Genomic DNA, 27388 nt, shown 5'->3' with positions numbered 1-27388 from the left:
AAAGTTGTATTTTCTTTTTAAATAAGAAGAAAGAATAGTTTTTAATATTAGTTTGATACCCCTCTGGCAATTTTTTATGTCTTCATAAACCGTGAAAAACCTATATTCCTAAGTTTGTTCATATATTACCAGGATATCTCTTCCTGAATCGAGTAATAATTTTATGTTTGGCGTATTTATTTTTATATTGACCTATTTTCTTCTTTGACCCTCCTTCATTTCGTTTTTAGACACTACTACGTTTACTTTTGATTACAACTTTGTTTTTACTTGTCTCTGTTTTGCCAGACAATGAGAACTTTTATGATCGACACACACACACAATTAAAGCATATTTTATCTTCATAGAAACAATCCTTTTTATATGCTTTCCACCACATGCCTTTTATTTCTTTATTTCGATTCGACTTTTTTTACAATCTGTATTTATGATATGCTTTTCTCCTCAGTCCAATTATCACGTTTTCTTAATATTTAGTTCCTCTTTTAGCTTTTACAGCATAACATTTGGGTCCTGTTCTCTAATACACAGAATTCTTAATCTGATTTCTGTGTCCTTCGGTGTCGTTAGATCTTGTACAAAAATTAAACATTTCAACATATAACTTCATAATATCTTTGCGTTAACCATAGCTACGTATGTGACAAAATCCTCCTCCTCCTCCTCCTCTTGCTTAACGATATTTAAACACTCATATCAAGTATAACATAGATTGTCTTTTTTATCGAAAATTTTCGACAAAATTTCTATTGTTTCACTAAATGAAATGTCATCAATTTTTTTTTTTTTTTTGAAGAATTAAATTTGCGTATTTAGTATTTTATGCTCTTCCCAACTTTTGTAACATAGGGTAATTTCTTCTTCATCCGACCATTGTTCGCATCTTTTCGTAATATAGGGTAATTTCTTCTTCATCCAACCATTGTTCGCATCTTTTCGTAATATAGGGTCATTTCTTCTTCATCAAACGATTGTTCGCATCTTTTCGTAATATAGGGTCATTTCTTCTTCATCCAACCATTGTTTGCGTCTTTTCGTAACATAGGGTCATTTCTTCTTCATCCAACCATTGTTCGCATCTTTTCGTAATATAGGGTCATTTCTTCTTCATCCAACCATTGTTCGCATCTTTTCGTAATATAGGGTCATTTCTTCTTCATCAAACGATTGTTCGCATCTTTTCGTAATATAGGGTCATTTCTTCTTCATCCAACCATTGTTTGTGTCTTTTCGTAACATAGGGTCATTTCTTCTTCATCCGACCATTGTTCACATCTTTTCGTAATATAGGGTCATTTCTTCTTCATCCAACCATTGTTTGCGTCTTTTCGTAACATAGGGTCATTTCTTCTTCATCCAACCATTGTTCGCATCTTTTCGTAATATAGGGTCATTTCTTCTTCATCAAACGATTGTTCGCATCTTTTCGTAATATAGGGTCATTTCTTCTTCATCCAACCATTGTTTGCGTCTTTTCGTAACATAGGGTCATTTCTTCTTCATCCAACCATTGTTTGCATCTTTTCGTGATATAGGGTCATTTCTTCTTCATCCAACCATTGTTTGCGTCTTTTCGTAACATAGGGTCATTTCTTCTTCATCCAACCATTGTTCGCATCTTTTCGCAATATAGGGTCATTTCTTCTTCATCCAACCATTGTTCGCATCTTTTCGTAATATAGGGTCATTTCTTCTTCATCCAACCATTGTTCGCATCTTTTCGTAATATAGGGTCATTTCTTCTTCATCCAACCATTGTTCGCATCTTTTCGTAATATAGGGTCATTTCTTTTTCATCCAACCATTGTTCGCATCTTTTCGTAATATAGGGTCATTTCTTCTTCATCAAACGATTGTTCGCATCTTTTCGTAATATAGGGTCATTTCTTCTTCATCCAACCATTGTTTGCGTCTTTTCGTAACATAGGGTCATTTCTTCTTCATCCGACCATTGTTCGCATCTTTTCGTAATATAGGGTCATTTCTTCTTTATCCAACTATTGTTTGCGTCTTTTCGTAACATAGGGTCATTTCTTCTTCATCCGGCCATTGTTCTCATTTTTTCGTAATATAGGGTCATTTCTTCTTCATCCAACCATTGTTTGCATCTTTTCGTAACATAGGGTCATTTCTTCTTCATCCAACCATTGTTCGCATCTTTTCATAACATAGGGTCATTTCTTCTTCATCCGGCCATTGTTCTTATTTTTTCGTCATATAGGGTCATTTCTTCTTCATCCAACCATTGTTCGCATCTTTTCGTAACATAGGGTCATTTCTTCTTCATCCGACCATTGTTTGCATCTTTTCGTAATATAGGGTCATTTCTTCTTCATCCAACTATTGTTCGCATCTTTTCGTAATATAGGGTAATTTCTTCTTCATCCAGCCATTGTTCTCATTTTTTCGTAATATAGGGTCATTTCTTCTTCATCCAACCATTGTTTGCATCTTTTCGTAACATAGGGTCATTTCTTCTTCATCCAACCATTGTTCGCATCTTTTCATAACATAGGGTCATTTCTTCTTCATCCGGCCATTGTTCTCATTTTTTCGTAATATAGGGTCATTTCTTCTTCATCCAACCATTGTTCGCATCTTTTCGTAACATAGGGTCATTTCTTCTTCATCCAACCATTGTTCGCATCTTTTCGTAACATAGGGTCATTTCTTCTTCATCCAACCATTGTTCGCATCTTTTCGTAACATAGGGTCATTTCTTCTTCATCCAACCATTGTTCGCATCTTTTCGTAACATAGGGTCATTTCTTCTTCATCCAACCATTGTTCGCATCTTTTCATAAAATAGGGTCATTTCTTCTTCATCCGGCCATTGTTCTCATTTTTTCGTAATATAGGGTCATTTCTTCTTCATCCAACCATTGTTCGCATCTTTTCGTAACATAGGGTCATTTCTTCTTCATCCAACCATAGTTCGCATCTTTTCGTAATATAGGGTCATTTCTTCTTCATCCAACCATTGTTCGCATCTTTTCGTAATATAGGGTCATTTCTTCTTCATCCAACCATTGTTCGCATCTTTTCGTAACATAGGGTCATTTCTTCTTCATCCAACCATTGTTCGCATCTTTTCGTAATATAGGGTCATTTCTTCTTCATCCAACCATTGTTCGCATCTTTTCGTAACATAGGGTCATTTCTTCTTCATCCAACCATTGTTCGCATCTTTTCGTAATATAGGGTCATTTCTTCTTCATCCAACCATTGTTCGCATCTTTTCGTAACATAGGGTCATTTCTTCTTCATCCAACCATTGTTCGCATCTTTTCATAACATAGGGTCATTTCTTCTTCATCCGGCCATTGTTCTCATTTTTTCGTAATATAGGGTCATTTCTTCTTCATCCAACCATTGTTCGCATTTTTTCGTAACATAGGGTCATTTCTTCTTCATCCAACCATTGTTCGCATCTTTTCGTAATATAGGGTCATTTCTTCTTCATCCAACCATTGTTCGCATCTTTTCGTAACATAGGGTCATTTCTTCTTCATCCAACCATTGTTCGCATCTTTTCGTAACATAGGGTCATTTCTTCTTCATCCAACCATTGTTCGCATCTTTTCGTAACATAGGGTCATTTCTTCTTCATCCAACCATTGTTCGCATCTTTTCGTAACATAGGGTCATTTCTTCTTCATCCAACCATTGTTCGCATCTTTTCGTAACATAGGGTCATTTCTTCTTCATCCAACCATTGTTCGCATCTTTTCGTAACATAGGGTCATTTCTTCTTCATCCAACCATTGTTCGCATCTTTTCGTAACATAGGGTCATTTCTTCTTCATCCAACCATTGTTCGCATCTTTTCGTAATATAGGGTCATTTCTTCTTCATCCAACCATTGTTCGCATCTTTTCGTAATATAGGGTCATTTCTTCTTCATCCGACTATTGTTCGCATTTTTTCATAAATATTATTTCAACCTATGAAAAATAAGCTGGAAACTTTGAACCAATATCCGGGTCGTATTTAAATTCCGAGACTGAATTTGAAATTCTTTAAACAGAAAAATCCTCTCACTTTCCATGAAAGAAAGTGGTGCAGTTAAATGTTTTGAAACCAGTTTAATCAGGATCATCACCTCTTGCAAATAATGATAAAGCTACATGATGATCAAGTTCTTTTGTGCACTTATGAATTAATCCTTTTGAGTTTAATTTGTGCTTCTTGTATTTCAGTTGCACTTGCAGTTGCAGTCTCCATATTAAACTCATCCTAAGTTTCCATTTTTTACTGTAGGTATATTTGAAGCTAATTCATCAAACAGGCTTGAAAGAGATGCAGTTTTACTTTCACTTTGATCTTCTTGAGCTTCAACAGATTCTGAAGAAGTGTGTCCTTACTCTGCTTCAGTAATATCATTTTATCAGTAGAAAGTAGATGTAGAATCCAATTCTTAATGGGAAGAAGGATTCCACTACAGTCAGAAATATCAGAATCAGAAAGGTCTTTGCAGAAATAACATCAGAGCTAAAACTGTAAATATTATTATTGATATCGTTGAAGTTCTGTTACTTGCTTCCTTGGTAATTTTTTCAAATGGACTCATTAACTGGACAATCGAAATATGATGCATACCTAGTGTATATGTTTATTCCCATTTCTTTTCCTTCATACAAAGACAGGGTTAGACACAAGGTCTACTTTTAATGTGAGAAAAACAGATAATTCAAATATGCCATCCCCTCCATTCCAAATTTACAGCTGTCGATTTCCTTTTCAATTCATTTAATAATTATTGTCGAGTTATAACAACCATCATAACAATAATGGACAAAGTCTGAAAAGGATTTTAAATTGTATGCAATTTTATCTCGACTGAGCTCCAACTAATGGTTTCTCCTATAAATAAAAACTTAGATCAAGTAAAGGCTGAGTTTAACATGGAGACTGCAACTGCAAGTACAATTCTGTCTGTGGTCAAGGAAATGCTGCTAATTTCATCAAACGATTGAATTTTTGTTTTTACTTTTGTAAATATATCTTAAATTAATTTCTTTGTGATGTTTCTTTTGGGTGGACTACTGTAGTTTGAACAAAGTTTATTAAATCCAATATCAGATGTTACAGGATATGGTTGAATATAAACAACAATCAATTCTCCTATCAGGATTTCTCATGACCTGTGGTCATTAATATCCCAAAGTTACTTCTTGGCCAATATTGATTCTGTAGTAGTTTGGTGTTTCACTGGAGGCTCGTAGTTCTTGCTACTTGTTCCTGGAATGTCTGTCTCAGAACATTCCTTGTGTTTCCTTTTCTGATCTGCAACCTTTGCTTAATCTGGATGAACATTTTTTGAAAATGGTTTAACATATTAGTCGTTGTAAAAGTTTTTGCTGAATTGCCACTCTTTGATATGATGGTTTCACATAACTTGCAGACAAATGTATTCTTATTCTTAAGATTAACATCAAAATACTTCAAGCAGAAACTAGTTCCCATAGTGATTGGTGGTTATTAATTACTGTTTTACATATTTAAATTACTTATATCTATCTAATGAGTAATCTATTTCAATAAAATATCTTAACCATAAAAATAAAAATATATGCAATGGCAACAATGGTTCCAAAAATGAGGAACAAGAGTATGACTGATGAGGAATGATCGTATGTAGTTGCAATTTACCATAAAATTCCTCGCATGAAAGCTGAAAGATAGAGTAATAATTTTCTTTGACTAATTCAAACTACAAAATAATAATGTTAATTCGATAGTTAAGCGAAAGAAGAGAAATTTTCCATATGCTTACCTCAATTTGCCTTAAATTCAATCTTGAAAGGCTACATCTTAACAGTGTACCATTCCTGTTATGTGAAAATATGGTGTAGACAGTACATGTTCCTTTCGGTGAAGTGTTTGTTAAATACATAAAGAAATTAATATTAGTATTATTTATAACAACAAAAGTCGTAAGAGACGCTTAAATATGAGAGTGTAATTGATGCAGATTACATATTTGTTATTATAGAGACAATTCTCTATCGATTATTATATTGAACCTAATATGTAGTAGTGAGATTAAAATTAAATATATATATGACTTGGGTGTCATCATCTAGAATCGAAACCAAAACATACAACTCTCAACCCTTATTCCTTAATTTCCGAGCCACGCCCATACACACACACACACACACACACACACACACACACATACACACACACACACACACACACATATATATACTAGCATGGGTCCCCGGCGTTGCCCGGGTGTTTGGAGGTGTATGCTGAGCAAAAAAAAAAACGGTTAATTTTTTTTAATTTGATGACCCCTTAACATTTATTGTTTTGGGCTCAAATAAACTTATTAAGTTAGATCCATGTTCAAGGAACCTATATCTAAAATTTCAAGTGTTTAGACCAAAAATTGTCGGAGGAGTTTGGTAGAGTTCTCAAAAGTCAAATCGTTAAACTTTGACCCTTTACTCGCTAAATTTCTAGCCGAAATCCGGTCACATCGATTTTCCCAAATCTCAGTACCCTGTATATCAAATTTCGAGTCTGTAGACTTAAAATTGACCGTTATTGCGTATGGAAATGCACACACACACACACACACACTTTTATAGACAGATAGATAGATAGATAGATTTGTTTAAGAAAAATATATACGCATACATAAATATATATGGAAACAATTTTGTGTTTACTATAAACTTTTTTCGCAAATATTATGCAAGTATAAATCATGTAGAATATCTACATGAATATAATTACAGGTAATAGTTAACTAAAGATGATTATCCCATTAAAAAACCGAAGCAACTAATAGGGAATTAATTAAAATGAATGTTTAAAAGAATATGCAAATTAGCTAGATCTTTTGCTAGTGAATACAATTCCACAACCAAGATATAAGAAAATTGTATTTTCTTTTTCAATAAATAGAAAAGAGGGGTTTTAATATGAATATCGATGCCCACAAAAGAAAATCAGATTTATAGGAGTGTATATATATATATATATATATATATATATATATATATATATACTAGCAGGGGGCCCGGTATTGCCCGGCCATAAAATATGCTTAAAGTTGATATTTTGATTAATTTAGATTTCGTATTCATTTTTATATTATATTGTACCTAATATATAGTAATGATTTAAAAATATTTTTTAATGACTTGCGCACTATCACCGAGAATCGAAACCAAAACGTTTAGCTTACGATTTACTTTTTCCTTTGCCATTAATGCCTGAGCTATGAACACATGTTTGCTGCAAGGCTAAAAATTAAAACATGAACCAATAGCTATTACGTTACACATGCCTATTCATAATGCTGTCATTCAACTGTCACCTGGCAAATTTCATTATTCTTTTTAATTTTCACATTTTTGCACTGATTTTTCCCGGCTAAAACCCAAATGTAAAGTTTACATGGGTTCGAATACCCTATATATTAAGTTTTATGTCTGTAGACCAAAAACTGACAGAGGAGTTTGGTAGGCAAAATATATATAGAAAGAGGTTTGTGTTTACTATAACCTTTTTATGCAAATATTACGCAAATATAAATCATGTAGATTATCTGCATGAATATAATCACATGTAATAGTTAACTAAAGATGGTCATCCTATAAAAAAAACGAAAAAGACTAATAGGGAATTAATTAAAATGGATGTTTAAAAAAATATGCAAATTAGCTAGATCTTTTGATAGTGAATTCAATTCCTAGACTCATATATAACAAACTTGTATTTGTATTTTCTTTTTAAATAAATAGAAAAAGGATTTTTAATATGTATATACAAAAAAAAAATCCATATATATATATATATATATATATATATATATATATATATATATATATATATATATATATATACACATACATATATATATATATATATATATATATACTTAGGGGATAAGAACAAGAGTCTAAAGAGCAGAGTATATTTTAATGTATTAGTAATTATTCATAAATTACATTTACCATCCCAATGAATGCATGATGATACGTACGACTTTTAGATGGCGAACCATTAAAAGATACATCTGCCTTACTTAACAAATGCTAGGTTTATTTTTAGCGTCGTTAGAAAAAAACTCACCCAATATTTTTGCTGATGAGGAGACTTTGTTTCAAAAAACTATATCATAAAATTATTGCCCAAGACTCATTGTCTATCACAATAAAAACATCGTTTCCGAAACGATCGTACAATTTATTGATTTTGTTTGTTCTTCCTTATGAAACCGATTTTTAATTATAAATTATCAATCATCTTACTCTTTCTCTCCCTCTCTCTTTCTCTCTCTTTCTCTCTCTTTCTCTCTCTCATATATATATATATATATATATATATATATATATATATATATATATATAAAAACTATTTCATTTACTCACATAAATTTAATATACGAAAGTATAGATTTATGCGTAAACTTTAAGTATTTACTTCAAAAGTGCTCAATACGTAGGTAGAGCTAGTTAGTAATTTATAAAATATATATGGCGATTAAGCAACACTGAATATTCTGCGTTTCATCGCATAAGCCTGACGAATCCTATAGTGAATGAAACGCAGAATATTCAGTGTAGCTTAATCGCCATATATATTTTATAAATTACTATATGTATATATATATATATATATATATATATATATATATATATATATACAGGGTGACCCCCCCCCCCAAAAAAAAGCTTTCGGACAAAACACTAAGAAACAGGACCTAATTAGAGTTGGGGCCCGTTTTGGGGGGCCGTTACCCTATATATATATATATATATATATATATATATATATGCGTGGCTCAGAGCCTAAGGAATGAGGTAAGAGAGTAGAGAGCTGTATATTTTGGTTTCAATTCCAGTTGATGGCACCCAAGTCATATATATATATATATATATATATATATATATATATATATATATATATATTGATTTCATTACTATATATAAGGCGCAATATAATAAACGATAAAGAATTGTCTCTATAATAATAAATATGTAATCTGTATGAATTGAAATATCATATTTATCTTACAGTCAGGTGGTCTGTTAGTATGCTGTAAAAGTGTAAACTCATTTTTATTGAACTAATTGTGGCAAATTGAAAAAAAATCATTGAACATATTCATTAAAAGTATATATTTCTTTATAATTGTATGTATGTATGTATGTATGTATGTATTAAAATATCACATTTTATCAAAAATTCTGTTGCATACAAATTCATGAATTTAATGTCACCATATCTCTGTATAAAGTTAAGCATGTGTATATCTATATAAGTGAGAATGTGTGTGTGAGGACACTTCTCAACCTATATACTCAATGAATTTTGGATCTACAGACTTGAAATTTGGTTTATAGGGTATTTAGACATGTAGAAAATTTTTAATCCGTTTTCATCTGGAAAAAATGGCTATTAAAGGGACAAAATTGAAAAGTTGATATGTAGGGGGTCATCGGATTTTACCTGTTTGTCAACTGTTTCACGAATGTGCACACATGAATCGTTCACATGAGAGGTTCCTTATGTTAAGAATAAGTAGGTTTGAGAACACTTTTTAAAGATTGTGTCAAGCTGGCCTGATAGTTATCGTACTTGACTCACTGTCTAGGTTTTGGTTTCGATCTCAGCTCGAATATTTTTTTTTTTACTTGCAAGAAGTGAACTCTTTAAAAAAACAATACTCGCATGCACATGTCTGAGTTTCTATATGAATTTAAATATAGTATTATGCGTATTTTATAACCGGACAACGCCGGGAACCTGCTAGTTTGTATATATTTGTATGCATACGAGTTACTTGCAAGCAAATTAATTGATCATAATGCATTTTGGAACACAGTTACTAGGTGCAAGGCGTCGTAATGTGGGCTATATTTAGTTTCATGTAAAGCGAGTGGAAGCCCTTTATGAAAATTAAGATACCCCGAGTTTGTAAAAGTTTAACAATAGGTATCCGGCATTAATAAAATATATATATTCCCCGAATTTCAGTTTCTTTGGAGTATTTTAAAGAATTTTTAGGGAGCATTATATTGGCGTAAGTTCTGATTTGAAAATTGAAATATTTCAGACTTGCATAGAATTTGATTTATACTCATTTGGTACCCATCAAGCAAGATTCCCTGAATTCCTATTTCTTCCTAAGAAGCCTTAAATTTTAGATATTTTTCAAAATCAAAATCATGTAATTGGAATAAGGATTCTAGGCATAAGGTTTAATGTCCTTACATCTTGAATTTAATCCTAATAAAGGTTGTATAAAACTGTTCTGTTGAGAGAATTAATTGAATCCGTCCTGGGACGAGTGCTCCTCTAGATATTGGTACTCCTTTCTTGCCCTACAAAACGAACATCGACTTTCATGTTTGTTTGTTTGTGCACTTCTGTCTTCTCTGAATGTTTACTAAACTTTCTGTTTTTTCACATTCCTGCCCGCATTTTCACACTTGATTTATTTATTTCGTTATTCCATTTACATTTTTAAAATGTCATTTCAGTTATGGGAAGGCATGCACTACATGCGCAGGAAGAGTGGAGGCAGCATCCCTCATCACTGTCAGATTGTTCCAGTTTTGGGTCCGCAAGGGTAAGTACTACGATCAGATGTCAACTGTCTTCTTTCTATGCAATATATATATATATATATATATATATATATATATATATATATATATATATATATATATATATATTACAAAAGAAAATGGTTTCTTATCCACACCCTAAATCTATCATTAACTGACCTCCTTGTATCATCAAGTAAACATGTGACACCATTTGAAATTTTAAATGGAGAAGTTGCTGTTTACTTTTTCGTTATAAAAGTTTTCAATAAACATCGGCAAAAATATTCTTCAGTTACTAATTTAAAAAGAAAAATGTAAGAGTTTCTAATATTTTAGAAAAGATTAAGAACTTCAAAACTTTACATAATATATGATAAATAAATCCTATTTTCAAACCATTTTCGCACCTTAGCCTATCTGAAAAATTTTGTTGGGATGACATTGTGTCACCCCCTCTTTTGCTGTCACCCAGGGCGGACTGCCGACTCAGTCCCCCTCTAGCTACGCCACTGTTTATTATTATTTACTATTTTTTATTTATATTTTACTATCTTGGGTGCCCGGCGTTGCCCGGGTGTTTGAGGTGTGTGTTGAGCAAAAAAAAAAAAAGAAGTAGGTAGTAGACGGCAAGCTCGAACCCGTACCGCAAAGGAGGAAAAGAACGTGAGAAAGAAACGTGACGTGTTTGCTGTTGCATCCATGGCCAAACCAGAAGTGGCGAAGGTTTAAATTAAGACTAGTCAATCGAAAAGTAGGGATGACTTTCGAAAATATATGCAAAAAAAAAAGCGAACCATCTTTGTAGAAAAGTGCCCAGTTAAGGGTGAAGGAATTAATGTTTTTAGACAATTTTTCAATATTTGTCGTCCAAAGTGTCGAGCTTCAAAATGATATCGATTTAGCGCAAATGCGTCGCATCTGTCGAAAGTTTTAGGTATACATACATACATACATACATACATACATACATTTAAACAGAAAGGTGAGATTTATATTCTAGATTATCATGGATTTTATTGTTTTTTTATTCATATTATTTCTTTTGCTTTTTTCTTTCTTCTTCTCTTTTTTTTCTCAGTTTTTCCTCCCTATTTTGATATATACTCTTTATTCTTACCTTTTTTTTCTCCGTCTTTTTCCTTTTCAAATATATTAAATACTTGCTTTAATCTGAATATCACGTGATATGACCAGCTAATTTGTAAGTGGCTGACCGAAACATACTCATGAATGTGTAGCGACATATAGATGCTTATGTAAAATAAAAAGCATAAATATATGTGTGTACTACATTTTAATCATGTCTATCACAAGCTGTTAATATGTCTCTCTCGCAACCAAGTTTTACCTCTTAACATATTTTATCTTTGTCTTTACCTTGTTTATCTTCATCTATCTCAACTATTTAACAACATTTTTTAAAGATATTTACCTTAAAGAGGCGTTTATTTTATGAGATTACGAAGATGGCCTTTGCTTTAAGCCAGTCTACTTCAATATAGTATCCAAAGAAAACGTAGAGAGAACTGTAAAAAGCCCAAAGAAAGAAGCAATAAAACAACAAAAAACTGGAAATGAAGCAGCTATGTCTTCTCTTGTGTGAGCCGATCTGTAGAAGCCGTGCCAATATCTGTTGTCTGAAAAGGTAAGATTACGAAGAGGAGGCGACGGAGCACCTCTTTTGTTGTCCACCTCCAGCCAAGGTGTGTCCACAGACAATTGGCCCGAGTCCCTTTTGTGTAGTTGAGCTAGTCAATAAACATGTGCCATAGAATCAAGTAGACATTGTCATTATAGATTTCCGGATTGTTTCCAAACCTAGAAATATTATCTAGTTCAGCTCAGACAATTTGCCTTGATGTTAATCAGTCATGCGGATTTGCAGAGAATGATATTAAAGAATTGTGCAATATTTTCAAACTAATCAAACACTGTTTCTTTTTTTTCTGCTCGAATAAATAAAGTATTTTTTTTATTTAACCACTCACTGTCTTAATTAGCAGCACATTTCTTATCTGTTGAAAGTGTAGTTGAGAAAAACACTCACGATATCTAGTCATATAAATATAAATATATATATATATATATATATATATATATATATATATATATATATATATATTACCAAATTTAGCTTTGTTGATTGGGTTTGAGTCTCCTGGCCAGCAGTAATTATCACTTCTCGAATTGATGATTGCGTAAGCATGAAACACTAGTGTGTGTAGGTAAAAAACTATTAATATTTATTGAAACAATATTATAGTTATATTATTATTATTATTATTATTATTATTTTATGTGCCCCCCGAAAAGAATTTTATAAGGAGATATAATATTTTATGTATAGATTCTCAGTATTCAACATCGAGTGCCATGTTTCGATTGGAAACAAAGATTATCTCGTTTCCTTTTTTAAAATACAATAAAATTTAAGTGAAGAACATCTGATATTTTGGTACCTAACACCTCTATGTTTGTACCTCTCTCGCTCATATATATATATATATATATATATATATATATATATATATATATATATATAGAGAGAGAGAGAGAGAGAGAGAGAGAGAGAGAGAGAGATATGTTGTTTGTTTGTTTTTTGTTAGCGATACTTATTGAATAAATTCAATTATTTATATGGAAGCGCATTTTTACCTAAATGCGAGTTGGGAATAATTTTCCCATTGACCAGTTTGGTACCCCCAAATGGGGAGCGACATATGCATTATTTGTTAAATATAATTATCCACTGACACGTGTTTCGTCGTCTACGACTCATCAGAGTGGCTGAATCTAGATTGCTTGTGGATAATTATATTTAAATATATATATATATATATATATATATATATATATATATATATATATATATATAGAGAGAGAGAGAGAGAGAGAGAGAGAGAGAGAGAGAGAGAGAGAGAGAGAGAGACTTGTATGTAATATACTGAGTTTTACTGGGTTCGTGTAATTCATTAAATTTACATATATCAATAAGTTTTAAGCCAAAGAGAGATGACTTAAAAAGTAAGCTACAAAATTATCATATTTCATAATTGAGCATTAATATACTCTATAAAAAAATCAAGACTTCAATAAAGGTGTTGATAGCAACAGAAAGTGTATTTCATTTTAAGTTACAATTGTTTCCATACCAGTTCGACAATTTCAAGCATTATGGCATTTGAAAATTTTCACAACCAGCATTTCTTCAGACTTCTTGAATAAAAACACTCTTGACAATAGAACATTGTTTAAAGAAAAATCCCTTAACGGAGAAGAAACATGCGGAAGAGCATTTACCCTGGAGGCATCCTCCGTGAAAAAGCCCCTTATATAAGAAGATGTGTTTTCCTGTCCCTTAATATGATAACAGGCTAAGTTAAATATAATTATATTCACAAGTACAATTTGCTTCTGAACGTAATGAACATAACTCTGCATCTATAACTGCACTCTTAAAGGAGTTGGAAACCATTTCCCCACATGCTCTATATTACAATTCATTTATTTATAAGCATTAGTTTTAGAATATTTACATAGCTGATGAGCTCAGTGGTTAATAACGTCGATGTTACTGTTTCCTTATAGTTTTATTTTTACATAGGAGTCACCACTTATCAAGGCTCAGAGGCCACTCGAGGATAAGGGTTAATGAGTGTACAGTACAATTGGACAATATTGTAGTAATCGTTAGTAGTGGAAATTTGGTAAATTGGATTACATAAAGACACAGCTCATCAAGAATTTGTTTACGTTGGACTTGAAGATGGCCAAATTGTTGTCAGCTGGAAAGTAGGCAAAGAAAAGAGTTCTACAGGTGTGCAGTTCTAAGAAAGAAGCTTTGTCCATGGAATCTATGCTTAGGTTTAGGCACAGATAAAGAGTGGGGGAAATTATTGATAGTGGTTTCAGATAGACGAGTGTTTTTCGTAAACGTTTTGCGAGGGAGGACCATAGATTGGATTCAAACGAGCACTTGCCATGAAAATAAATGATAAAGAAAAGACAGGTTCTGTGGGAAAAGGGCATCCCTCATTCGGCTACAAAGTCTATTTTGAACTCTGTCAAGGCAGTATAAGATCTTTCTTGCAGCTCCTTCCCAGATGTGGCAACAGTACTCCATCCTTGGACGTACCTGACTCTTCTATCTTGCATAGGATGCATGTCATTTGCTAAAATTTGAAATCATCTTTTTTTTTTAAACTTTTATTCATCTCAAACAGGAATTATTGCCACTGAATCCCAAAGAACTACTGTGGTAGGGACCAGATTTATAAGGGGGTGATGGGGAGTTGGGCAGAACATTTTTTTAATTGTTATTTAATATAATTGAATGATATCTTTAAAGAACAACGGAAATCAACTCAAAACTTAAAATTTATTAAATTTAGTAAAAAAAAAAAAAAATAATGTTTGATTGATTTGATCAATGTTCAAGTTGTTCAGACTTAATTGACTCTCCCCCTACCCGCTACCCCCCTCTCTCTCTCTCTCTCTCTCTCTCTCTCTCTCTCTCTCTCTCTCTCAGTTGATTTGATCCAAGAAATCTGTCTTTTCTTCTGCAAGGAATTTGTTGTCTAAACACGCCTGAGTCGGGAACTTGAGCCAAGCGTAGTTGATTGATTGTTTCCAGAATCTTCACAGAAGAAAGAAAATAAATCTAGCTAAGATTCATATAAAATCAGATACACTTAAACAAAACGGAAGAAATTAATACTTTTTATCTTTTGTTCTTTCTTTCTGACTTTATTTTTCTCTCTAGTTGATATCCTTGCTGATTCTTTTGTGAAAGGCATGAGTCCATTATTCCCTGACCTATATTGCACCCCAAAATTAATCATTTGCAATGTAGAATTTTGAGGAAGCAACTGACTTGTCTCTGACTACAACAGATATGACCGTAGATCCAGTTAAATCACTCAGTTATATTGAATGACAAAAGTAGCAGAGTTAGATAAAACCTTAGAGGTGATCTAACCAGGTTGTCAGAAACAGTATCACTGCACAATGAATATATATCTATATAATAATACACTAAGGAATTTCATGTTTGCACATACGTTATCATCCTAAACTCTTTTCTAAAAGATGGGATCGCCTTATCAGTGAATTGTTAAGGCCAACTCCTATATTTTATAAAAATGAGACGCACTGGTAACGTACATATTTACCCAGACAAACGATTTTCTGATTTGAAAGTGGCCTGCACTAGACGTTATCAACTTTTAGCAATACCATCTACTGGATCTATGTTTATTATGAAGTTTAATTATTTTTGAATAAATGCACATTTTTTTTCTATTACTTTCGTGTCATTTAATTCATTATATGCCAAAAAATTTATATTTTTGAATAATGTTATAGTCAGGGAGCAGTTGTCATCTACTTCAAGAATTTTGCCAAAATTGAAATTTCACTTGGATATGATCAAGAACATCACAACGAATAACTTTCAACTTGTCTTCCAACTATTAGCATCATATTTCATCACGAGAGGGCGCTTTTCCAAAATGGCTACGAAAAATCATGAGAATATAGTAGAAACTTTATTTTTTGCCAAAATATCAGGACACTGGGTTGTCTTTCAATGATTTTCTTAACATATAGTGAATGCCCCATATTTTAATAATATTAAGTAAATCTTCATTTATTTTCTTTTTTATTTATTTAATTTATTATATTTTATTTTACTTTTAGTATTAATTATTTCTGTAAATAAGCATATTTAATTCATTTTCATTTGTTACATTTATATACGGCACAATCAGGTTGATAAACCAGTTCTCACCAGATCGCCGAAGTTAAGCAACGTTGAGCTTTGCCAGTACCAGATGGGTGACCATTTGGGAAGGCGAGGCGTTGTATGTACCGTGAGGTAAAATACCAGGTTGAGAAACTGGCATGATCTATCCTTTTCTCAAGGGTAGATGGGACTCTCTTAAGCCGTGGTAGTCACCCCGTCTAGTGATGGTATCATGATAAAAAAATATACCCTTGATAGCCCTGGCGAAGCATCAAGTATTCAGCTACTGACAAGATTTGAATTACACTACAAAACTCGTGTAGTGAGTTGAATCTCGGCTACGGCCGCACTGGATGGATGGATATTTATAAACCAAAAAGTTTCTGTAAATAAACATGTTTCAATGAAAATAATCAGTTTTCAAATAGTATTATAACAAAATAGTTTTATATCTAAAAAATTTTAAGAATATAAAAATAATTTTCAATCAGTAAATGATCATTTATACAAACAAGGCTTTGGTAAAAAAAAAATGAGTAAGTAGTCACAATGTATTCATAATGTGAATAATATGTGCATGTAATTAATATACATAGGTGAGTATTTGGCAGCATAACATTGTGTATGTGTGTTGGTTTACCTTGTTCTTGTTAATGTGTGTATAGATGTGCACAAACTGACGAAGGCTTGTATGTAAGTTATTGAAGATTCCTTTCCGCTCCTCACGGTAAAAGGCATAGGGAGGATGAGCAAATGTTCTTAAGTTTTTCTGTATGTCTGGCATGGGAATTCTGTCAAAATCTAATTTTGTTGACCAAATCACCCTTTTTACAGACTTGATTAGTTTAACATATACTTGCTAGATTTAGGAATTAAAACGATTTTCATTAGTGAAAACACTTGGCATTAACACATTCCTGTGAAAACTAGCTTACTTTTGAAAGTGAGAAGGAATGTGTTGACTTACATTTTTGTTGGGATTTTCAATATAGGCTACACAGTTTAGTGTGGACCACTTCTAAACCAAGAAGTCGTTTGTCTGTGTAAATGTGCGCTTATACACAACAATAAAAAGATTTTATTTAATTACCCGTACCTGCAGTGTTCAAATGAAAAAATGAAAATTATTTTGAAGTCCCGAAAGTCTGTCAGCAGTTATGCAGGAGAGAGATTGGGGTCTTCCCTTGTATATAAAGAAATAAATAAAAAATAAAACAGACAAAAGAAAAGCCTTGCCGGACAGTTGTATGCGTTTCTTTTTATTTTCTCCCCTGAAGAAGAGATACTACTCTCGAAAATTAGGGGCATTAACACCTACCATCTTGTGCGACACATTATGTTGATAAATAAACGTAATATAATTGAAAATTATTGAAAATTCCTTCTAATATTGTTAATATTCTTTTATATGCTAACTCATGTCCACAGTGTTTCTCAGGAACCACACTGATATAGCCTTCAAACACAACTCCTTTCACTTTTTTCTTTTCTTTTTTTAACTTAAAGGAACATTTTTTTATGTTTGACTTCTATAATATAAATCTCACCTGCCTGTTTAAATGTATATATTTATGTATGTTTGTATGTCTGCCTAAAACTTTCGACAGAGGCGACGAATTTTCATGAGATCGGTATCGTTTTGAAGCTCGACCCTTCAGACAACAAATATCGAAAAATTGGTCGAAAACATTAATTCCTTCACCCTGAACTCGGCACTTTTCTACAGCGGGGAGTCGCTTTTTTGCCGATATTTTCGAAAGTCATCCCCTCTTTTCGATTGACTAACCTTAATTTAAACCTTCGCCACTTCGGTTTGGCAATGGGCACAACAGTAAAGACGTCACATTTTTTTTCACATTCTTTTCCTCCTTCACGGTATGTGTTCGAGCCTGCTTTCCTACTAGATTTTTTTTGTTTGCTCAACACGCACCTCCAAACACCCGGGAAATGCTGGACACCCAAGCTAGTTACATATAAGTCTCAAAAATAAAAAATTGTTCATTTTTTTTTAGAAAGATTTTTAGTAAAAAAAAAAACAACATACTGGCCAATGTAAATTAAAATTGGTTACTTCTTGTAAAAAAAAACCCAGGTTGCCCGAATGACGTACATTGCACAAATAGAGAATCAGCAGGAGCTGTTTATCGTGCCGCGTTGTATCTTTGCCGTGCTTTAATTTGACATACATAAATAGTAAAACCGTGTATCGCAGTATGGATAGAGAAAGGCATCGGAAACGTTACCCCACCTTTCAGCTGCAAATAATTATTTCTTCTTGTCATAATCAATCAAATTAGACACCTCAGTAATGTTGGCATCTTGCTAAAAAACAAATCAAAACAATTATTTCTTGACATTCTGGTTGTTACAGCGATTTGAAAGGCAACAGATGTTCGAAAGGTGTTAATGGGTTTAGATTAGCAGCAGAATTAAGCAAAGTGTGTCTTAATGTCATAAGATAAGCCATGATGAAAATAATCAAGGAATTTCGGGAAATTTCTCTTCATCTTCTCCAAGATGTGAGAACACGAATTCAATAATAGATGAGTTAAAGTATTCTTGACAAGAATCTATTTCCATCTGGAACAATTTCAAAACAGGCAACAGAAATAAATCTATGTTTCTGAACTTTTGGAGATGAAGGTTGTACATTTGGATTCTTCAGATTACTTCTCTTTTCTTGAGTGTTATTCTGTTGATCTCGGGAATCTTTGGGAAATTTACTTCTAAGTGACATTCTTCTAGAGGCTGAAGGTTCGATTCTCAGAGTGGGTGATACGAAGAATACAATTATGAATTACTTAACGGTTCTACCTGGTTTGACGTAATCAACCTGAGGGAGCTTTAAATCCCCCCAGAGGCCCAAGGAGGGCCGAATAACTATGCTAAGACCGTTTTAATCTATCCCTGGTAGCGACAGATAACCTGAGGATTTAAAATAGAGAATATAAATATATATATTTTATTTCATGTCAAAATAGATATTGTTTGAAATCAGAGAAATATATTTGCAGTTAAAATTGATGACAGGAAATTTGAAGCATAATACTGTCTGGCCTCCGTGAACTCAAAGCCAGATGTTGAACTGACAGGGTGCCCTTAAGGATCATGGGATTTTAATATATCTGTAAATCTCAGATCACAGATTCGGGAATCGCACACCCGCAAAATCTGGGGTTTCCCGATTCCGTGGTGTGATCGGATTGGCTAAGGAGACTTCCAACCCCTACTATACACAACTATTAATACAAGTGTCGCGTGGAAATTAGCCAGTTTTAAAGCAGTTTCCAAAAGAGTTGTGCGCAAAACTCGAGGTAATCTGCCGTTCCTGAAGGTGCCCTCCTCCTCCGCCCGTCTGACGCTGTCTGTGAAGAGAGATTGAATTTTGAAAAACTTACTAAGAACTGACGATATTTGTAAAAAACGTTGTACATAAGTTTGTGAAATAATTCTGTAGAATAGAATTCACGTGTCTGTTTTTCTTTCTGCAGCTTCGATATTCGCTTTCAGCATACAGGATTCAATGTAACAACCCTAGAGAAGGACCAGACGATCCGAGCCGAGTTTTCAGACAAAAAGGGGTCCTAGCCCAGCTTCATCAGTGTGTGGTTAAATTGGTCATGGCTGACAGAACAAGAGCACACTACCCCTGCAGATTAAATAAAGAACTTGTTATCAGAAATGTAGCTACTGTTTTCTAATTGTATGAAACAATGGAAATTATTAATTTTATTTTTTTTGCGTCATGTAAAAATATTTTAACATATAAGTAGGTGAAGCGTTCAGTCATCACATGGTTTGAAGAATGATTGTTCGGCAGAGAATAATTATTTAATAACTGGCATGACTACGTGGCATTGCCCGGAGCCATAAAGGTAAACAAAAATATCTTTATTTGTAAATGAAGCAATTGGATAATATAGTAAATATTATCTTTCTCAGGATACTAAGGAAAAGTAATTATATATCATATATAAACTTCCCCCTCACTGCACCTCTGTCAATTAGTTTTGGTGTGAATTTTATTCAAACAATTATAAAACATTTTATGCTGAATTTTTACCTTGGCTTTATTTAAGATCACATTCAATAGTGTGAGTATTTACATATGTGTGTGTGTGTGTGTGTGTGTGTATGTGCACGCGTGTGTGTTACAGATTACACAGGGCATAAGCCACAGTTGGGAATATTATGTATAATTTAAAAATAGACTAACGACTAACATCCAAAACTGTGGACCCTGTAGAGGAATAGGGAAACAGCAGTCTGACAGCTACAAAGCCACTATTAGAGTGATTTGTATAGTATGCATGCACACACACACACACACACACACACACACACACACACACACACAACTGCAATGGCCTATGCATTAAATGAAGTTGACACTGAGTGAAATAATATGTCTCTTAGAGACGCCATATTTTAATTTTAGTAACCATTCATTTATAAAGCGCAGAATATGAAAATTTTCAGAGCTCAGTCAATCAGAATGGATGGACTTTAGCGAGGGAGCCTTTATTATTTATGAATCGGAAATTGGGTCTATGTATATATGAGCCATTTACAGTCGGTGTAATCACAGAATCTATGGAACATGTAGAATTCATCCCGGTGACGACTGGTATCAGTAGTAGGACTAAATATTTAGATATTGTGATGATGTTGCTCGTAGAATGCAATGTAGTATTTTATTATTGCGACTGAATGTGTCTTAAATGGTGTTCGAAAACTACATAAGATAGTAGCTATTAGCCTAGATGTATTGAATTTGTAAGTGGCATCTGTTGTTGCAAACCTACAATACTTTTGTCAAGAGGGGGATTCCTGCGGTCACTTTATTAATATAGAGAAAAAGAGAAGATAATTATTCTCTGCTGAACTGCTATTTAAAATGTAAACTTTTGTGAATAGAAAAGTTTATTTATTTTAGAAGAAAATATGTATATAATGCATAACTTGTAATTTAAACCATCAATTATCATTTTTTATCATGTTAAGTTTAAAGAGTGTATGTATTTTTTCTTTTCTTTTTTCAAATAACCAAAAATATCGTTATTTCATAACTTTCAAAGCATGAATTATCCTTTTTTATAACGTTAAGTTTGAAGACTGTATATTTTTTTGTTTTTGTTTTATTTATTTATTTATTTATTTTTTCAAATAAGAAAACATATAGATATGGTCATGAGATTCAGTAGTTTTTGTATCAGAAATCTTTATGAAAATTCTAATTCTAATTATGAATTGTGAATTCATTTAAAGGAAAAGGAACTGACGTTGCATTATGCAGGAGTTATGTCCCTTTATTGCAACATTTCTTTTTCTTGATTGTTCATGATTTAGTTAATTTTTCAGTCATGCTATTTTTTACTGATTTTCAATTTCTCCTTATTTTCAAGAGAAATATGCTAATCAGCTGAAATAATTTGCCTTTCATCAATAGCTTTTTTCCCTTTTATTAGTATTCCGTAAAAATTGCAAGTTGCAAAATTTTAAAGAGGTTAACAACAACAACACTGTTGAATATTCAGCAATTCTATTAATCCTGATTGACATCACACAAAAATCAACTTTGGGAATCATTTTATTTTATTTTTTTATTTTCAATAGATACTTTATTTCTTTTCATAAGAAAGGGATGAACTGGGGTTATGTATACAGATTCAGGCTATGGAACAGGCTATTCAAATCCAATTGAATACACTACTACAGAGGCATATCAAACGTAGAATCAAGCAAGAACTATCAGAGTCTGTTTGTATTATTGTTATGGGATAGTTAAACCCCTTATATCTATGATAATATGGATTCGTCTGGCACTATATAAACCAGACATTTCTGCCGTCGAGCAGAGAGCACATGTGCAGTTCTCTTCTCAGTCGGCCTGGTGGCCGGGGTATGGTGTCTGCTCTGACATTGCACCCGAGTTAAATTGTTTTTAATCAATGGAGGGGGAAGTCTTTCTATACTAAGACAATTTTATTTTTGCACACTGCCAGAGTGCCCCCTTTTGGGGCAGCTGGTTTTTCTACCACATTAAAAACGACCTTTTGTCACATTTTGTTTTCGTGGGGAAACAAATACCGAGAGCACATGCATAGTTTAACTGCTCGCAGTGAACATCAGGACTCTTTTCACCTTAATAGTGTGACCCCTGAAATAGAACCACAACATTGGTGATGTATGGATTCGAAAAATAACTTACAAGGATCTCCTTTGGATAAACGACTAACTTCTGTTCAACAAACTCGTATTTTTCAACCTTTTTTGAAAGAGTAAAGATTAGCTCCACAAAGTTTTTTCAGCAACGGAAAACGACCTCACCTCGGAAAAGTTTATTTTTCAAAAAGCCGTGAGTATAAAAAAAACTACAACGCTGTCAACGCTAAAGAATTTACCTAATTCATTTCTAACTTTTGGTTTGTGCAAGTCATGCACAGTTTTCAAATTTTTATTGACTTAGAAATTTTTTCTTTATCGTTGAAAGTTAACATTTTTGGTTTTAAACACACAAACGAAAAAAAAAAAAAAGAATCTAGCTTTTTCTTACGTACTGGCCGGCTTTTGCTTATGCAAATATCTTAATTTTCCCTTTTGCAAGAAGCCATTTTCGTTTTACAGTATATATTTGAAAACAAATTTTATTACTGTGACCTAAAAATTTCTCTGTCGATAGTCTGCATCATTTTTATTTTCTCGGTAAAACAACGAGAAAAGAAAAAAAGTATATCAGCTCTACAAAGGATCGAAACCACATTCACTCGATTACGAAAGTTGAAGACAGCAACGTGAATACTCTACTAAATTTTTGCTATGAAAAGGGATTTCAATTCGTTTTATTATTCAAAATTTTTCTGGACTCAAAATTCTTTGTATTTTTTCTTGTTGGGAGTTAAAATAAATTCTCAATTGCCTTTTGTTTTCTGTGGAAAATTGAACAATTTTTCTGTTAAAACCACATGTAAGTGAATTTTTTTCTTTGTGAATATTAATTTGGCATATCTTCTCAGTAATATCGCAGTTTTTTTTTGTTTATTATTCCATAGACCCACATTTGTCTTGTGAGTATATTTATTTTTCAAGGCAACTAGTTGAAATGATACATTTAAAGCAGACTCAGACTTTGGAATTACAGAAAAAAAGAGAAGATAGAAGAGAAAGGGAAAGAAAAGAAGGAAAAAGAAAAGAAAGAAGGAAAAAGAAGAGAAAGAGAAGAAGAAAAAATAGAAAGAGAATCGGAAAGAAGGGAATTACTAACTATATTTAAGTTATAGCGAAGAAAGACAGCAATGAATCAGACCAGAATGTTTTTCCCCAAACTGCGATCTGATCAGCATAAGGAACATTTCATTATCGTCCTGAAGAGGAGTGGACTTTTGAAGCCTATTTTCGCAGATTTGGTGACGTATTCAGGATTGATTGTAAGTCATGGAGTGAGCAAATGAAGGTTCGTCTTTTATTAAATAATTGGGAGCTGCAGAACATAAGTTCTTGGGCTACATCATCCCTAAACAGATGAGCGAATTGTCCTTCGACGAGACTGAAATCTTTGATGAAATTATACTGTAGCACACATTAGAAAGGTACAAAGTAACAAAAAATCTGGAAACAGTCAAGCGAAAACCAAATGTAACTCTCCAGAAAAATCTCAAAAGAAGCCAGAGTTACCTTGTTATCCATGTCAAGGATGTGGAGAACTTCACTGGCAGAAGGATTGTCCATACCAGTCCTGGAAATGTGATCAGTGCAGATGCAACGGACACAAAGCCTCACATTGCAGAGCAAAAGGACCCCTGCAGGAGCTACATAAAAACAACAAAGACTCAGGCAGACGATGAAAATGTACAGAAGTATGTGATAGTAAAAATTCTGGCCAAGAATGTTAAAATTCAACTTGACAGTGGTTCGGATTTGGCGATCATAAACCACCATATTGGTGCAAAATTGGAAAACCAAAGATCATGAGAACCAAGAAAGTTGCTCGTTCAATAAGTGGAGAAAGAATAAGATTTGAAGGTGGGGTTACAACTAGCGTAACATTGAAGGGAAAAACACCGAATCCCAATATGTTTGTATTAAAAAACACTAATAACCTTTTTGGGACAGATTGGATTAAAATATTTGGACTCTGAGACTCGTCCATTAGCGGTTTTTATCAAAGAGTGGACAACCTTACAGCTGAAGCTAAAAAACTAAAGAAAGACATGAATGTGTCGTTCCCCAATGTTTTTTTTCAGACAAACTAGGCCACTGTAAAAAAAATGGAGGCGAAGTTCAAGTTACGAAACAATGCCATCTCAGTCATCAAAAAGAAACACAGCATACCGTTTGCCTCTATGCAAAAATTGACGTAGAACTGGGCAGACTCGACAAAGCAGGAATTTTGACTCCAGTTAACTACAGCAAGTGGGTTGTCCCCACCGTGTATGTAAAGAAAAAATCGAAGAATATCATGAGTCTGCACAGATTTCTCGACTGGGTTGAATGCAGCACTTAAAATCATCATTTTCTGCTATCCAGCCCTGAGGAAATTTTTATGAAATTAATTGGAGGGAAAATATTCTCTAAAATAGATCTGAGCAAAGCGTACCTACAGATTCCTGTTGAGGAAGAAAGGTCAAAACTTTTGTATATTTCACTCACAAGGGACTATTTAAGTTCAATAGCTTAGATTTCAGGATCAAAGTCACATCAGCTATCTTTCAACAGATAATCGACACAATGTTGAGCGGTCTTGATTTTTCCAATGGAAAGCAAATCCATAGAGCAACATAGAAAACACGTTTTTCAGGTGTTTGAAAAGATAAACTTCACTTAAAGACACCAAATGTGAATTTTTCCATGACCAAATAAAATTCCTTGGGCAGATAATGGATAGGAATGATAGATGGCCCGATCCCAAAAGGTCCATAGCAATAAAAAAATATGTCTGAGCTATGCGACATAACAACACTGCAAAGGTTTTAGGCTTAGTTAGTTACTATGAAGCCTTCATTCCTTATATGCACACATTGTGCATATCTTTAAATGAACTACTTAGGAAGGACAGGGTTTGCAACTGGACCATAGAATGCAAAATGGCATTCAAAAAGCTGAAAGAGGTGCTTACATCTGAACAGTTCCTGACCCATTAAAACCCAGATTTAGACATCTCAAGTGACATGAGCACATATGGAATTAACGCATGTATCCTGCATAAAATGCTCAACGGTTCTATGAAACTGATAGCACACGCATCAAGAACCCTACTAACTACGGAAAGGAATTATTCCCAGATAAAGAATCCTTAAGCATCATTTTCGTGGTAATAAGATTTCACAGATTTCTCCATGGACGGCATTTCAAACTTCAAACAAACCACAAGCCAATGATCTCTATCTTTGTCTCGAAGAAAGGGTTGCTTACACATATGGCAAACAGTCTCCAAAGATGGAGAATAATCTTACTAAATTACGACTTTGATATGAAGTTCCTTCTGTCAAGGAAGTTAAGACATGCAGACGGGCATCCTGTTTAATACCAAAGAATGGTGAACCACTTGAAGACTCGGTGATCGCATCACTACGATCAGAGTGAGATTATACTTTGATCCTATGGGAAAGAACTTTCCATTACTCTGGATGATATAAGGAAAGAAACCGAAAGTGACGAGCTTATAAGAGAAACTAAGGAAAAACTATAGACTGATGAACAAGTAGCAGAGGTTTTCTCAACATGCGACCAGGTATTATTATATCGGGAGAGAGTACTTGTTCCAACGACCCTCCAAAAGAAAGGATGTGCACTAGCTGCTAAAGTATCATGAATTCAGTTTAGCCCATGGCTCAAAGCTGACTATCCATGGTCACAGATACGGGACCATTTGATAGTAGTACTACCTCATAGTAGTGGACAGCTTCTCTAAATGGCTTGAAGTCTTTAGGTGCAAAAGCCCAACTACTGACTTCACAAAAAACTTTTCATGAGTTATCGCACGGTTTGGAGTGGTCGACTGTTTAGTGTCAGATAACGGCACTCAGTTTATATTCGGATACTTTAAAGAGTTCATGGAGGACTTTCAAGTGGACCACATCACAAATCAAACTTACCACGCCAGGTCAAACGGACAGGCCGAAAGACTTGTGGACACCTTGAAGAGGACTTTGAAGAAGGCAAAAGGCACTCCATCCGAAAAAGCATTGCAACAATTTTTTCAGGTGTACCACATAACGCCTAACGAGAATACACCATCCCATATGTCTCTGGTCTCTGGCGGAAGTGATGTTCGTGAAAAGAATATGGTCAGTTTTTGACAAACTATTGCCAAAACAGTTAAAACTCACAAATACAACTGTTCCTAAAAAGAATTACGTGCTGGGAGAAAAACTATTCTTTCAGATGCACAAAGATAATAAAACTTTCTGGAAGTAAGGAACAATCAAGAAGAGGATCGGCCGTATGGACCACATTCCACACATAAGAAACTCTTGAACCAGATACACAAACGCACTTCAAACGAGTTAAAAAGAAGAGAAATTAGACCTACTGTGTGACGCATTTGACATGGAACCCCTTAAACTAGTACCGAAATACATCGTTCTGGCAGAGAAAGGAAACACACGGACTCCTTAAAGCTCAACCCGAGAAAGAAAAACTATATTTTGGGAAAATAAATCTTCAATGTGGGATGTTCTGGGGGAGTTAACATCCCTATATCTATAATAGTATGTATTCATCTGGCATTATGTAAGCTAGACATTTCTGCCGTTGAGCGGAGAGCACACGCATAGTTTAACCACTCGCAGTGAACACCAGGACACTTTCACCTTAATATTGTGACTCACTAAACAGAAACACAACAGTTCTCATAAAGGTTAAACTCCTACAGTTATGTATAGTTTATATCCCGTTTATGACTCTATGCAAAGCCACGAGCACAAAAATATTTAATTAATATTTGTACTAGCACAGCGTTTCATAAATATTTAACACAATACCTAAACATAGTAATTATTAAAATACGATCTATTGTATATAACTAATTGAACTGAGCTTCTATTTACTCATAGTTATGGAGAGAGTGAT

At 33.5% G+C, this 27388-nt stretch overlaps 1 protein-coding gene across 8 annotated transcripts in view; it reads left to right on the top strand.

Moving 5' to 3' along the window:
• LOC145292090 (high affinity cAMP-specific and IBMX-insensitive 3',5'-cyclic phosphodiesterase 8B-like) overlaps positions 1 to 27388 on the top strand; it is a 973128-nt gene that overhangs the window by 666737 nt on the left and 279003 nt on the right. For all 8 annotated transcript variants that reach the window (XM_080138173.1, XM_080138174.1, XM_080138172.1 and 5 more), the window contains exon 8: positions 10507 to 10595. In XM_080138173.1, the coding sequence (XP_079994299.1) occupies positions 10507 to 10595 (89 nt within the window). The remainder of the gene's footprint in view (positions 1 to 10506; positions 10596 to 27388) is intronic.

This window comes from Euprymna scolopes, chromosome 13, assembly GCF_053919585.1.
Source record: "Euprymna scolopes isolate OS-2025 chromosome 13, ASM5391958v1, whole genome shotgun sequence".
NCBI classification, from domain to species: Eukaryota; Metazoa; Mollusca; class Cephalopoda; order Sepiida; family Sepiolidae; genus Euprymna; species Euprymna scolopes.
Note: the sequence above shows the minus strand (reverse complement) of the source record. Positions and strands in the feature narration are given on the sequence as shown.